Source organism: Ascaphus truei, chromosome 11, assembly GCF_040206685.1.
Source record: "Ascaphus truei isolate aAscTru1 chromosome 11, aAscTru1.hap1, whole genome shotgun sequence".
Classification (NCBI taxonomy): domain Eukaryota; kingdom Metazoa; phylum Chordata; class Amphibia; order Anura; family Ascaphidae; genus Ascaphus; species Ascaphus truei.
This window is the reverse complement of record NC_134493.1, coordinates 10,818,656-10,834,096: the sequence shown is the minus strand read 5'-3', so window position 1 is coordinate 10,834,096 and position 15,441 is coordinate 10,818,656. Positions and strand designations below refer to the sequence as shown.

Below are 15,441 nucleotides of genomic sequence, written 5' to 3'. Positions count from 1 at the left end.
TGTGCGTCATGTTCATACATATGAATGCATTAAGAATTATTTGTGTCTTCTTGCATTTGTCATTTACGCCAAGAAAATATTGACGGATAATTGATGGAATTTGATGGAACGCAAAGTGACGCATACTTGAAATTATTATTGCATATTATTTACTTACCTGCACCACAGACAACATTCAAACTCTAGCTCTAACTCCACCCCAAGTGCCATTTTTTTTCAATGTCTAAAATAAATTGTTACACACACCGCAGAACACACACACACATTTGCATTATGCATTTGGTGCATGGCGACACACTAAATTGCTCTTCTGTGCATCTGTTTTACAACAAAATCGGTATATTCACTAACGCCTTACACATAGTCCATAGGGCCTCCTGACACAAATGGAAACACTTGCACACACGATTGTTTCCCAAATTCTCAGCTATTTTTTGGAGTGATATTGTTTGTCTGAGGAAAAGTCGCCCCACATTTTATATAGATACAGTGAATCGTCCTGTAACCTCGTGTGCACACTCTCTGTGTTCCAGGGGCACTGCTGACTGGTTTGGAGTAAGTAAAGACAGTGACGCCACCCAAAAATGGCAAAGAAAAAGCCTTCGACATTGCAGCCAACGATATGGAAAGTTAAAACCCCAGGTTATCAGGGAACTGGACCTTCCAAGTCAAGATAATATATCCCTCACAAGCACAGAGACTCCTCCACCTCTCTATGTGGGACCAACACAGTTTAACATGCAACGGGTAAGGTTAAGCACTATTCTTCTTTTCTTGTTTTCTTTATGTAAAGGTTTATACTCCATTCTTTGCTATTCAGTTGTGTAATACTTAGGCACTGCGTGTAGAAGGTTCTTATCATTCCTCCTTATTCCTTTGGCGCACACAAACATGGTTTCAGTTGAATGGTGAACTTTCGGTCCACAAATTTTGCACAAACTTTTGTATTTCTTCGGAAACCCACGAAAGTTTGAACATTGTTATTACAAAGTGCGCAAAAACATGCAATTTTATCTACGGCTGAGGAGAGACCCCTTTAAGCTCCCTTCATTTTAAGCAAATTTTTACATAGTCGAGTTAAAAAATATATATACATTATAGAAGCGACTTTTTTTTAACTTGGACTATTATGCAAAAAAGTCAAAATTGCAAAAAAAAATCAATTTCACAGCGGATTCAACGTTTAGTGGAAAATTCACCCATTTCTACCAGTGAATGCTATTGCCATTTTTTTTTAATATACGGGATTTTCTCGGTGAATCTTTTGCAATGACTCAATATATCTTATACTATATTAGTGAAAGCACTGTATGTTTGCCTGCCTGCCTGCCTGCATGCATGCCTGCCTGCTGGATGTCCGGTGTCCCTAGCGGCAATCTCATTGGTCCCTTGGCCCGCCCGCCCCCGCACACCTCTCATTGGCCTCACACACTCACACCACCCCCTTGGCCCGCCCCCCACACCTCTCATTGGCCTGAGGCGGAGGGGGGGGGGCAGTGGATAGGAGGGGGGGGCAGTGGACAGTGACACAAACACACACACACACACACACACACCTCTCTCCCCTCTCCAAATCACCTTTTCCCCCTCCCCAGCGGCATCACCTCTTCCCCCTCCCCAGCGGCATCACCTCTTCCCCCTCCCCAGCGGCATCACCTCTTCCCCCTCCCCCAGCGGCATCACCTCTTCCCCCTCCCAGCGGCATCACCTCTTCCCCCTCCCCAGCGGCATCACCTCTCCCCCCTCACCGCTCCAAATCACCTCTCCCCGCTCCAAATCACCTCTCCCCCCTCCCCGCTCCAAATCACCTCGCTTCCCGCAGCTGCCACGCGGCGCGTAAGATGGCGGACCCCCTTCCTCCCTCGCGGCGCCGAGTCAGACGGTGGCGGCGCCCCGGAAGTACAGGTAGGTGTCGCTCCCCACCTCCGGCGCCAAACGGAACTGAGAAAGGGCGCATCAACTGAGGTGTGTGTGTGTGTGTGTGTGTGTGTGTCACTGTCCACTGCCCCCCCCTCCTATCCACTGCGTCCCCCCTCCTGTCCACTGCCCCCCCCCCCTCCTGTCCACTGCAGGAAATGCAGGGGGAGGAATCCATGCCTTTGAGGCGCCCCCCCCCCCCCTCCCTTTTGACGCGCCCCCCCGCCCTCCCTTTGACGCCCCCCCCCCCCTCCCTTTGACGCCCCCCCCCCCCTCCCTTTGACGCCCCCCCCCCCCCCTCCCTTTGACGCCCCCCCCTCCCTTTGACGCGCCCCCCCCCCTCCCTTTGACGCCCCCCCCCCCCTCCCTTTGACGCCCCCCCTGCCTTTGACGCCCCCCCCTGCCTTTGACGCCCCCGCGCGCACACACTGACTGACTGCCGCACGCACGCACACACTGACTGACGCGCACACAAAGCCTGACTGACGCACGCACACACTGACTGAGGCACACACTGACTGTGTGTGCGTCAGTCAGTCTGTGTGTGTTTGTGTTTCTGCCTCAGACTCACTGACGCGCGAGCAAACACACAGTGACTGACGCACACACGCTACATGAAGCTGTAAAGGAGGGAGGGAGGGGGGGGACTGGATTGATGTGAATGGGGGACAAACAGAGAGAGGGGGGAGGAGAGAGAGGAACGGGAACATTACATCCCGGGCAACGCCGGGTCTCTCAGCTAGTTTCAAATAATCTGTAATACTAATAATACTACTACTAATAAAATATACCATATAAGTTTATGAAGTACAAAAAAATAAAGCCTCTGAATTAGGCATCTAAAACCTAAATTATAATAGCCTTAGATTCTGCCAGTTTGTTTTTTTCCAACATAAACAGTAGGATGAAAAATGGCATACAGTATGTCTTTGATTTATGACGTTGGATGCGGCCTTGCTTTCAACCCAATAAGTACATATGTCTAGTACATGGTTTATAATATTTATAAAGTTTACCTTTACATAGGTCTTTCTAAAAGGCACTCTCTTCAAATTAAACGTTTAACTGACAATAATAATATTTATTTGAATGTCGTGTATTTTCTTTCAGATAATATTTATTTCAAGACAAGCTTTCACTTGATACATTTCCTCTATCAAGTTAATCTTTGTAAGAAACAAACAATACTATATAATGAAATAATAACTGTATTATGAAATAATAACTGTATAATTAAATAATAACTGTATAATGAAATAATAACTGTATAATGAAATTACCATGTCTGAAATCATATAAAAAAAACTCCATACACATTTTGGAAGGTTAAGTTTGTCCCAGGACTCCTGTGTAAAATAATGGTATGTACAGTATTAGGTTAAAAATAGGTAATTGATGGCTTAAAAAAGGTTAAGAGCTTTTAAATATTTTTGAATTAGGCCCTTATTTGTCATGATCCAAAGTTATTAACACATTAATATCCACACCATTAAATAAAACATAATATTTTGCCAACAATACAATAACAATGCCCCACCATATTAAATAGGTAACTAAGATTAATATTGATTATTGATATTTCTTAAGTCATTTGAGGCATTGATGTAAATGACGTCTGCATTATTTTAAAAGGAAACGTGTGTTTGTATTGTATTTCCATACAGATTATAGACCCATTGGCACGAGGGCGTGCCTTCCGAATGGTGGAAGATAATGATGGCTATAGCATGCCGCATACGCCGATTACACCCGGCGCAACGTCTCTGTGCTCATTTACCAGCTCCAGATCTGGATTTAACCGATTTCCCAGGAGACGGAAAAAGGAGTCCGTGGCCAAAATGAGCTTCCGAGCAGCGGCAGCACTTGTAAAGGTGAGCTGTGGGGGACGTGAGATAAAGAGGCGCGTGTGGGTTAGTTACAGCACATGTAAAGGTGAGCTGTGGGGGACGTGAGATAAAGAGGCGCTTGTGGGTTAGTTACAGCACGTGTAAAGGTAAGCTGTGGGGACGTGAGATAAAGAGGCGCTTGTGGGTTAGTTACAGCACGTGTAAAGGTAAGCTGTGGGGGACGTGAGATAAAGAGGCGCGTGTGGGTTAGTTACAGCACATGTAAAGGTAAGCTGTGGGGGACGTGAGATAAAGAGGCGCGTGTGGGTTAGTTACAGCACATGTAAAGGTAAGCTGTGGGGACGTGAGATAAAGAGGCGCGTGTGGGTTAGTTACAGCACGTGTAAAGGTAAGCTGTGGGGGACGTGAGATAAAGAGGCGCGTGTGGGTTAGGTACAGCACATGTAAAGGTGAGCTGTGGGGACGTGAGATAAAGAGGCGCTTGTGGGTTAGTTACAGCACGTGTAAAGGTAAGCTGTGGGGACGTGAGATAAAGAGGCGCTTGTGGGTTAGTTACAGCACGTGTAAAGGTGAGCTGTGGGGACGTGAGATAAAGAGGCGCTTGTGGGTTAGTTACAGCACGTGTAAAGGTAAGCTGTGGGGGACGTGAGATAAAGAGGCGCTTGTGGGTTAGTTACAGCACGTGTAAAGGTAAGCTGTGGGGACGTGAGATAAAGAGGCGCTTGTGGGTTAGTTACAGCACGTGTAAAGGTAAGCTGTGGGGGACGTGAGATAAAGAGGCGCGTGTGGGTTAGTTACAGCACATGTAAAGGTAAGCTGTGGGGACGTGAGATAAAGAAGTGCTTGTGGGTTAGTTACAGCACGTGTAAAGGTAAGCTGTGGGGGATGTGAGATAAAGAGGCGCTTGTGGGTTAGTTACAGCACGTGTAAAGGTGAGCTGTGGGGGACGTGAGATAAAGAGGCGCTTGTGGGTTAGTTACAGCACATGTAAAGGTGAGCTGTGGGGGACGTGAGATAAAGAGGCGCTTGTGGGTCAGTTACAGCACTTGTAAAGGTAAGCTGTGGGGACGTGAGATAAAGAGGCGCTTGTGGGTTAGTTACAGCACATGTCAAGGTAAGCTGTGGGGGACGTGAGATAAAGAGGCGCTTGTGGGTTAGTTACAGCACGTGTAAAGGTAAGCTGTGGGGGACGTGAGATAAAGAGGCGCTTGTGGGTTAGTTACAGCACATGTAAAGGTAAGCTGTGGGGGACGTGAGATAAAGAGGCGCTTGTGGGTTAGTTACAGCACGTGTAAAGGTAAGCTGTGGGGACGTGAGATAAAGAGGCGCTTGTGGGTTAGTTACAGCACCTGTAAAGGTAAGCTGTGGGGGACGTGAGATAAAGAGGCGCGTGTGGGTTAGTTACAGCACGTGTAAAGGTAAGCTGTGGGGGACGTGAGATAAAGAAGTGCTTGTGGGTTAGTTACAGCACGTGTAAAGGTAAGCTGTGGGGGGCGTGAGATAAAGAGGCGCTTGTGGGCTAGTTACAGCACATGTAAAGGTAAGCTGTGGGGACGTGAGATAAAGAGGCGCTTGTGGGTTAGTTACAGCACATGTAAAGGTAAGCTGTGGGGGACGTGAGATAAAGAGGCGCTTGTGGGCTAGTTACAGCACATGTAAAGGTAAGCTGTGGGGGACGTGAGATAAAGAGGCGCTTGTGGGTTAGTTACAGCACCTGTAAAGGTAAGCTGTGGGGGACGTGAGATAAAGAGGCGCGTGTGGGTTAGTTACAGCACGTGTAAAGGTAAGCTGTGGGGGACGTGAGATAAAGAAGTGCTTGTGGGTTAGTTACAGCACGTGTAAAGGTGAGCTGTGGGGACGTGAGATAAAGAGGCGCTTGTGGGCTAGTTACAGCACGTGTAAAGGTAAGCTGTGGGGGACGTGAGATAAAGAGGCGCTTGTGGGCTAGTTACAGCACGTGTAAATCTGAGCTGTGGGGACGTGAGATAAAGAGGCGCGTGTGGGTTAGTTACAGCACGTGTAAAGGTAAGCTGTGGGGACGTGAGATAAAGAGGCGCTTGTGGGTTAGTTACAGCACATGTAAAGGTGAGCTGTGGGGGACGTGAGATAAAGAGGCGCTTGTGGGTTAGTTACAGCACTTGTAAAGGTAAGCTGTGGGGGACGTGAGATAAAGAGGCGCTTGTGGGCTAGTTACAGCACGTGTAAAGGTAAGCTGTGGGGGACGTGAGATAAAGAGGCGCGTGTGGGTTAGTTACAGCACGTGTAAAGGTGAGCTGTGGGGGACATGAGATAAAGAGGCGCTTGTGGGTTAGTTACAGCACATGTAAAGGTGAGCTGTGGGGGACGTGAGATAAAGAGGCGCTTGTGGGTTAGTTACAGCACTTGTAAAGGTAAGCTGTGGGGGACGTGAGATAAAGAGGCGCTTGTGGGTTAGTTACAGCACCTGTAAAGGTAAGCTGTGGGGGACGTGAGATAAAGAGGCGCTTGTGGGTTAGTTACAGCACGTGTAAAGGTAAGCTGTGGGGGACGTGAGATAAAGAGGCGCGTGTGGGTTAGTTACAGCACATGTAAAGGTAAGCTGTGGGGGACGTGAGATAAAGAGGCGCTTGTGGGTTAGTTACAGCACGTGTAAAGGTAAGCTGTGGGGGACGTGAGATAAAGAGGCGCGTGTGGGTTAGTTACAGCACGTGTAAAGGTAAGCTGTGGGGGACGTGAGATAAAGAGGCGCTTGTGGGTTAGTTACAGCACGTGTAAAGGTAAGCTGTGGGGGACGTGAGATAAAGAGGCGCTTGTGGGTTTGTTACAGCACGTGTAAAGGTAAGCTGTGGGGGACGTGAGATAAAGAGGCGCGTGTGGGTTAGTTACAGCACGTGTAAAGGTGAGCTGTGGGGGACGTGAGATAAAGAGGCGCTTGTGGGTTAGTTACAGCACGTGTAAAGGTAAGCTGTGTGGGACGTGAGATAAAGAGGCGCTTGTGGGTTAGTTACAGCACATGTAAAGGTGAGCTGTGGGGGACGTGAGATAAAGAGGCGCTTGTGGGTTAGTTACAGCACGTGTAAAGGTAAGCTGTGGGGACGTGAGATAAAGAGGCGCTTGTGGGTTAGTTACAGCACGTGTAAAGGTAAGCTGTGGGTACGTGCGATAAAGAGGCGCTTGTGGGTTAGTTACAGCACGTGTAAAGGTAAGCTGTGGGGGACGTGAGATAAAGAGGCGCTTGTGGGTTAGTTACAGCACATGTAAAGGTGAGCTGTGGGGGACGTGAGATAAAGAGGCGCTTGTGGGTTAGTTACAGCACGTGTAAAGGTAAGCTGTGGGGACGTGAGATAAAGAGGCGCTTGTGGGTTAGTTACAGCACGTGTAAAGGTAAGCTGTGGGTACGTGAGATAAAGAGGCGCTTGTGGGTTAGTTACAGCACATGTAAAGGTAAGCTGTGGGGGACGTGAGATAAAGAGGCGCTTGTGGGTTAGTTACAGCACGTGTAAAGGTGAGCTGTGGGGGACGTGAGATAAAGAGGCGCGTGTGGGTTAGTTACAGCACGTGTAAAGGTGAGCTGTGGGGGACGTGAGATAAAGAGGCGCTTGTGGGTTAGTTACAGCACATGTAAAGGTGAGCTGTGGGGGACGTGAGATAAAGAGGCGCTTGTGGGTTAGTTACAGCACTTGTAAAGGTAAGCTGTGGGGACGTGAGATAAAGAGGCGCTTGTGGGTTAGTTACAGCACGTGTAAAGGTAAGCTGTGGGGGACGTGAGATAAAGAGGCGCTTGTGGGTTAGTTACAGCACATGTAAAGGTAAGCTGTGGGGGACGTGAGATAAAGAGGCGCTTGTGGGTTAGTTACAGCACGTGTAAAGGTAAGCTGTGGGGACGTGAGATAAAGAGGCGCTTGTGGGTTAGTTACAGCACCTGTAAAGGTAAGCTGTGGGGGACGTGAGATAAAGAGGCGCTTGTGGGTTAGTTACAGCACGTGTAAAGGTAAGCTGTGGGGGACGTGAGATAAAGAGGCGCTTGTGGGTTAGTTACAGCACGTGTAAAGGTAAGCTGTGGGGGACGTGAGATAAAGAGGCGCGTGTGGGTTAGTTACAGCACGTGTAAAGGTAAGCTGTGGGGGACGTGAGATAAAGAGGCGCTTGTGGGTTAGTTACAGCACATGTAAAGGTAAGCTGTGGGGGACGTGAGATAAAGAGGCGCTTGTGGGTTAGTTACAGCACGTGTAAAGGTGAGCTGTGGGGACGTGAGATAAAGAGGCGCTTGTGGGTTAGTTACAGCACGTGTAAAGGTAAGCTGTGGGGGACGTGAGATAAAGAGGCGCGTGTGGGTTAGTTACAGCACATGTAAAGGTAAGCTGTGGGGGACGTGAGATAAAGAGGCGCGTGTGGGTTAGTTACAGCACATGTAAAGGTAAGCTGTGGGGACGTGAGATAAAGAGGCGCGTGTGGGTTAGTTACAGCACATGTAAAGGTAAGCTGTGGGGGACGTGAGATAAAGAGGCGCGTGTGGGTTAGCTACAGCACATGTAAAGGTGAGCTGTGGGGACGTGAGATAAAGAGGCGCTTGTGGGTTAGTTACAGCACGTGTAAAGGTAAGCTGTGGGGACGTGAGATAAAGAGGCGCTTGTGGGTTAGTTACAGCACGTGTAAAGGTGAGCTGTGGGGACGTGAGATAAAGAGGCGCTTGTGGGTTAGTTACAGCACGTGTAAAGGTAAGCTGTGGGGGACGTGAGATAAAGAGGCGCTTGTGGGTTAGTTACAGCACGTGTAAAGGTAAGCTGTGGGGACGTGAGATAAAGAGGCGCTTGTGGGTTAGTTACAGCACGTGTAAAGGTAAGCTGTGGGGGACGTGAGATAAAGAGGCGCGTGTGGGTTAGTTACAGCACATGTAAAGGTAAGCTGTGGGGACGTGAGATAAAGAAGTGCTTGTGGGTTAGTTACAGCACGTGTAAAGGTAAGCTGTGGGGGATGTGAGATAAAGAGGCGCTTGTGGGTTAGTTACAGCACGTGTAAAGGTGAGCTGTGGGGGACGTGAGATAAAGAGGCGCTTGTGGGTTAGTTACAGCACATGTAAAGGTGAGCTGTGGGGGACGTGAGATAAAGAGGGGCTTGTGGGTCAGTTACAGCACTTGTAAAGGTAAGCTGTGGGGACGTGAGATAAAGAGGCGCTTGTGGGTTTGTTACAGCACATGTAAAGGTAAGCTGTGGGGGACGTGAGATAAAGAGGTGCTTGTGGGTTAGTTACAGCACGTGTAAAGGTAAGCTGTGGGGGACGTGAGATAAAGAGGCGCTTGTGGGTTAGTTACAGCACATGTAAAGGTAAGCTGTGGGGGACGTGAGATAAAGAGGCGCTTGTGGGTTAGTTACAGCACGTGTAAAGGTAAGCTGTGGGGACGTGAGATAAAGAGGCGCTTGTGGGTTAGTTACAGCACCTGTAAAGGTAAGCTGTGGGGGACGTGAGATAAAGAGGCGCGTGTGGGTTAGTTACAGCACGTGTAAAGGTAAGCTGTGGGGGACGTGAGATAAAGAAGTGCTTGTGGGTTAGTTACAGCACGTGTAAAGGTAAGCTGTGGGGGACGTGAGATAAAGAGGCGCTTGTGGGCTAGTTACAGCACATGTAAAGGTAAGCTGTGGGGACGTGAGATAAAGAGGCGCTTGTGGGTTAGTTACAGCACCTGTAAAGGTAAGCTGTGGGGGACGTGAGATAAAGAGGCGCGTGTGGGTTAGTTACAGCACGTGTAAAGGTAAGCTGTGGGGACGTGAGATAAAGAGGCGCTTGTGGGTTAGTTACAGCACGTTTAAAGGTGAGCTGTGTGGACGTGAGATAAAGAAGTGCTTGTGGGTTAGTTACAGCACGTGTAAAGGTGAGCTGTGGGGACGTGAGATAAAGAGGCGCGTGTGGGTTAGTTACAGCACGTGTAAAGGTAAGCTGTGGGGGACGTGAGATAAAGAGGCGCTTGTGGGCTAGTTACAGCACATGTAAAGGTAAGCTGTGGGGACGTGAGATAAAGAGGCGCTTGTGGGTTAGTTACAGCACCTGTAAAGGTAAGCTGTGGGGGACGTGAGATAAAGAGGCGCGTGTGGGTTAGTTACAGCACGTGTAAAGGTAAGCTGTGGGGGACGTGAGATAAAGAGGCGCTTGTGGGCTAGTTACAGCACGTGTAAAGGTAAGCTGTGGGGGACGTGAGATAAAGAGGCGCTTGTGGGTTAGTTACAGCACGTGTAAAGGTGAGCTGTGGGGGACATGAGATAAAGAGGCGCTTGTGGGTTAGTTACAGCACGTGTAAAGGTAAGCTGTGGGGGACATGAGATAAAGAGGCGCTTGTGGGTTAGTTACAGCACATGTAAAGGTGAGCTGTGGGGGACGTGAGATAAAGAGGCGCTTGTGGGTTAGTTACAGCACTTGTAAAGGTGAGCTGTGGGGACGTGAGATAAAGAGGCGCTTGTGGGTTAGTTACAGCACGTGTAAAGGTAAGCTGTGGGGGACGTGAGATAAAGAGGCGCTTGTGGGTTAGTTACAGCACATGTAAAGGTGAGCTGTGGGGGACGTGAGATAAAGAGGCGCTTGTGGGTTAGTTACAGCACTTGTAAAGGTAAGCTGTGGGGGACGTGAGATAAAGAGGCGCTTGTGGGTTAGTTACAGCACCTGTAAAGGTAAGCTGTGGGGGACGTGAGATAAAGAAGTGCTTGTGGGTTAGTTACAGCACGTGTAAAGGTGAGCTGTGGGGACGTGAGATAAAGAGGCGCTTGTGGGTTAGTTACAGCACGTGTAAAGGTGAGCTGTGGGGGACGTGAGATAAAGAGGCGCTTGTGGGTTAGTTACAGCACATGTAAAGGTGAGCTGTGGGGGACGTGAGATAAAGAGGCGCTTGTGGGTTAGTTACAGCACGTGTAAAGGTAAGCTGTGGGGACGTGAGATAAAGAGGCGCTTGTGAGTTATTTACAGCACGTGTAAAGGTAAGCTGTGGGGGACGTGAGATAAAGAGGCGCTTGTGGGTTAGTTACAGCACGTGTAAAGGTAAGCTGTGGGGGACGTGAGATAAAGAGGCGCGTGTGGGTTAGTTACAGCACATGTAAAGGTGAGCTGTGGGGGACGTGAGATAAAGAGGCGCTTGTGGGTCAGTTACAGCACTTGTAAAGGTAAGCTGTGGGGACGTGAGATAAAGAGGCGCTTGTGGGTTAGTTACAGCACATGTCAAGGTAAGCTGTGGGGGACGTGAGATAAAGAGGCGCTTGTGGGTTAGTTACAGCACGTGTAAAGGTAAGCTGTGGGGGACGTGAGATAAAGAGGCGCTTGTGGGTTAGTTACAGCACATGTAAAGGTAAGCTGTGGGGGACGTGAGATAAAGAGGCGCTTGTGGGTTAGTTACAGCACGTGTAAAGGTAAGCTGTGGGGACGTGAGATAAAGAGGCGCTTGTGGGTTAGTTACAGCACCTGTAAAGGTAAGCTGTGGGGGACGTGAGATAAAGAGGCGCGTGTGGGTTAGTTACAGCACATGTAAAGGTGAGCTGTGGGGGACGTGAGATAAAGAGGCGCTTGTGGGTCAGTTACAGCACTTGTAAAGGTAAGCTGTGGGGACGTGAGATAAAGAGGCGCTTGTGGGTTAGTTACAGCACATGTCAAGGTAAGCTGTGGGGGACATGAGATAAAGAGGCGCTTGTGGGTTAGTTACAGCACGTGTAAAGGTAAGCTGTGGGGGACGTGAGATAAAGAGGCGCTTGTGGGTTAGTTACAGCACATGTAAAGGTAAGCTGTGGGGGACGTGAGATAAAGAGGCGCTTGTGGGTTAGTTACAGCACGTGTAAAGGTAAGCTGTGGGGACGTGAGATAAAGAGGCGCTTGTGGGTTAGTTACAGCACCTGTAAAGGTAAGCTGTGGGGGACGTGAGATAAAGAGGCGCGTGTGGGTTAGTTACAGCACATGTAAAGGTGAGCTGTGGGGGACGTGAGATAAAGAGGCGCTTGTGGGTCAGTTACAGCACTTGTAAAGGTAAGCTGTGGGGACGTGAGATAAAGAGGCGCTTGTGGGTTAGTTACAGCACATGTCAAGGTAAGCTGTGGGGGACGTGAGATAAAGAGGCGCTTGTGGGTTAGTTACAGCACGTGTAAAGGTAAGCTGTGGGGGACGTGAGATAAAGAGGCGCTTGTGGGTTAGTTACAGCACATGTAAAGGTAAGCTGTGGGGGACGTGAGATAAAGAGGCGCTTGTGGGTTAGTTACAGCACGTGTAAAGGTAAGCTGTGGGGACGTGAGATAAAGAGGCGCTTGTGGGTTAGTTACAGCACCTGTAAAGGTAAGCTGTGGGGGACGTGAGATAAAGAGGCGCGTGTGGGTTAGTTACAGCACGTGTAAAGGTAAGCTGTGGGGGACGTGAGATAAAGAAGTGCTTGTGGGTTAGTTACAGCACGTGTAAAGGTAAGCTGTGGGGGGCGTGAGATAAAGAGGCGCTTGTGGGCTAGTTACAGCACATGTAAAGGTAAGCTGTGGGGACGTGAGATAAAGAGGCGCTTGTGGGTTAGTTACAGCACATGTAAAGGTAAGCTGTGGGGGACGTGAGATAAAGAGGCGCTTGTGGGCTAGTTACAGCACATGTAAAGGTAAGCTGTGGGGACGTGAGATAAAGAGGCGCTTGTGGGTTAGTTACAGCACCTGTAAAGGTGAGCTGTGGGGGACGTGAGATAAAGAGGCGCTTGTGCGTTAGTTACAGCACATGTAAAGGTGAGCTGTGGGGGACGTGAGATAAAGAGGCGCGTGTGGGTTAGTTACAGCACGTGTAAAGGTGAGCTGTGGGGACGTGAGATAAAGAGGCGCTTGTGGGCTAGTTACAGCACGTGTAAAGGTAAGCTGTGGGGGACGTGAGATAAAGAGGCGCTTGTGGGTTAGTTACAGCACATGTAAAGGTGAGCTGTGGGGGACGTGAGATAAAGAGGCGCTTGTGGGTTAGTTACAGCACGTGTAAAGGTAAGCTGTGGGGGACGTGAGATAAAGAGGCGCTTGTGGGCTAGTTACAGCACGTGTAAATCTGTGCTGTGGGGACGTGAGATAAAGAGGCGCGTGTGGGTTAGTTACAGCACGTGTAAAGGTAAGCTGTGGGGACGTGAGATAAAGAGGCGCTTGTGGGTTAGTTACAGCACATGTAAAGGTGAGCTGTGGGGGACGTGAGATAAAGAGGCGCTTGTGGGTTAGTTACAGCACATGTAAAGGTGAGCTGTGGGGGACGTGAGATAAAGAGGCGCGTGTGGGTTAGTTACAGCACGTGTAAAGGTGAGCTGTGGGGGACATGAGATAAAGAGGCGCTTGTGGGTTAGTTACAGCACATGTAAAGGTGAGCTGTGGGGGACGTGAGATAAAGAGGCGCTTGTGGGTTAGTTACAGCACTTGTAAAGGTAAGCTGTGGGGGACGTGAGATAAAGAGGCGCTTGTGGGTTAGTTACAGCACCTGTAAAGGTAAGCTGTGGGGGACGTGAGATAAAGAAGTGCTTGTGGGTTAGTTACAGCACGTGTAAAGGTAAGCTGTGGGGGACGTGAGATAAAGAGGCGCGTGTGGGTTAGTTACAGCACATGTAAAGGTAAGCTGTGGGGGACCTGAGATAAAGAGGCGCTTGTGGGTTAGTTACAGCACGTGTAAAGGTAAGCTGTGGGGGACGTGAGATAAAGAGGCGCGTGTGGGTTAGTTACAGCACGTGTAAAGGTAAGCTGTGGGGGACGTGAGATAAAGAGGCGCTTGTGGGTTAGTTACAGCACGTGTAAAGGTAAGCTGTGGGGGACGTGAGATAAAGAGGCGCTTGTGGGTTTGTTACAGCACGTGTAAAGGTAAGCTGTGGGGGACATGAGATAAAGAGGCGCGTGTGGGTTAGTTACAGCACGTGTAAAGGTGAGCTGTGGGGGACGTGAGATAAAGAGGCGCTTGTGGGTTAGTTACAGCACGTGTAAAGGTAAGCTGTGGGGGGCGTGAGATAAAGAGGCGCTTGTGGGTTAGTTACAGCACATGTAAAGGTGAGCTGTGGGGGACGTGAGATAAAGAGGCGCTTGTGGGTTAGTTACAGCACGTGTAAAGGTAAGCTGTGGGGACGTGAGATAAAGAGGCGCTTGTGGGTTAGTTACAGCACGTGTAAAGGTAAGCTGTGGGTACGTGCGATAAAGAGGCGCTTGTGGGTTAGTTACAGCACGTGTAAAGGTAAGCTGTGGGGGACGTGAGATAAAGAGGCGCTTGTGGGTTAGTTACAGCACATGTAAAGGTGAGCTGTGGGGGACGTGAGATAAAGAGGCGCTTGTGGGTTAGTTACAGCACGTGTAAAGGTAAGCTGTGGGGACGTGAGATAAAGAGGCGCTTGTGGGTTAGTTACAGCACGTGTAAAGGTAAGCTGTGGGTACGTGAGATAAAGAGGCGCTTGTGGGTTAGTTACAGCACATGTAAAGGTAAGCTGTGGGGGACGTGAGATAAAGAGGCGCTTGTGGGTTAGTTACAGCACGTGTAAAGGTGAGCTGTGGGGGACGTGAGATAAAGAGGCGCGTGTGGGTTAGTTACAGCACGTGTAAAGGTGAGCTGTGGGGGACGTGAGATAAAGAGGCGCTTGTGGGTTAGTTACAGCACATGTAAAGGTGAGCTGTGGGGGACGTGAGATAAAGAGGCGCTTGTGGGTTAGTTACAGCACTTGTAAAGGTAAGCTGTGGGGACGTGAGATAAAGAGGCGCTTGTGGGTTAGTTACAGCACGTGTAAAGGTAAGCTGTGGGGGACGTGAGATAAAGAGGCGCTTGTGGGTTAGTTACAGCACATGTAAAGGTAAGCTGTGGGGGACGTGAGATAAAGAGGCGCTTGTGGGTTAGTTACAGCACGTGTAAAGGTAAGCTGTGGGGACGTGAGATAAAGAGGCGCTTGTGGGTTAGTTACAGCACCTGTAAAGGTAAGCTGTGGGGACGTGAGATAAAGAGGCTCTTGTGGGTTAGTTACAGCACGTGTAAAGGTAAGCTGTGGGGGACGTGAGATAAAGAGGCGCTTGTGGGTTAGTTACAGCACGTGTAAAGGTAAGCTGTGGGGGACGTGAGATAAAGAGGCGCTTGTGGGTTAGTTACAGCACGTGTAAAGGTAAGCTGTGGGGGACGTGAGATAAAGAGGCGCGTGTGGGTTAGTTACAGCACGTGTAAAGGTAAGCTGTGGGGGACGTGAGATAAAGAGGCGCTTGTGGGTTAGTTACAGCACATGTAAAGGTAAGCTGTGGGGGACGTGAGATAAAGAGGCGCTTGTGGGTTAGTTACAGCACGTGTAAAGGTGAGCTGTGGGGACGTGAGATAAAGAGGCGCTTGTGGGTTAGTTACAGCACGTGTAAAGGTAAGCTGTGGGGGACGTGAGATAAAGAGGCGCGTGTGGGTTAGTTACAGCACATGTAAAGGTAAGCTGTGGGGGACGTGAGATAAAGAGGCGCGTGTGGGTTAGTTACAGCACATGTAAAGGTAAGCTGTGGGGACGTGAGATAAAGAGGCGCGTGTGGGTTAGTTACAGCACATGTAAAGGTAAGCTGTGGGGGACGTGAGATAAAGAGGCGCGTGTGGGTTAGGTACAGCACATGTAAAGGTGAGCTGTGGGGACGTGAGATAAAGAGGCGCTTGTGGGTTAGTTACAGCACGTGTAAAGGTAAGCTGTGGGGGACGTGAGATAAAGAGGCGCTTGTGGGTTAGTTACAGCACGTGTAA

General features: G+C 49.4%; 1 protein-coding gene across 2 annotated transcripts in view; it reads left to right on the top strand.

The window, feature by feature from the left end:
* Window positions 1-15,441, top strand: part of RHBDF1 (rhomboid 5 homolog 1) — a 353,037-nt gene that overhangs the window by 187,861 nt on the left and 149,735 nt on the right. For both annotated transcript variants that reach the window (XM_075565248.1, XM_075565249.1), the window contains 2 exons: window positions 534-747; window positions 3,582-3,788. In XM_075565248.1, the coding sequence (XP_075421363.1) occupies window positions 534-747; window positions 3,582-3,788 (421 nt within the window). The remainder of the gene's footprint in view (window positions 1-533; window positions 748-3,581; window positions 3,789-15,441) is intronic.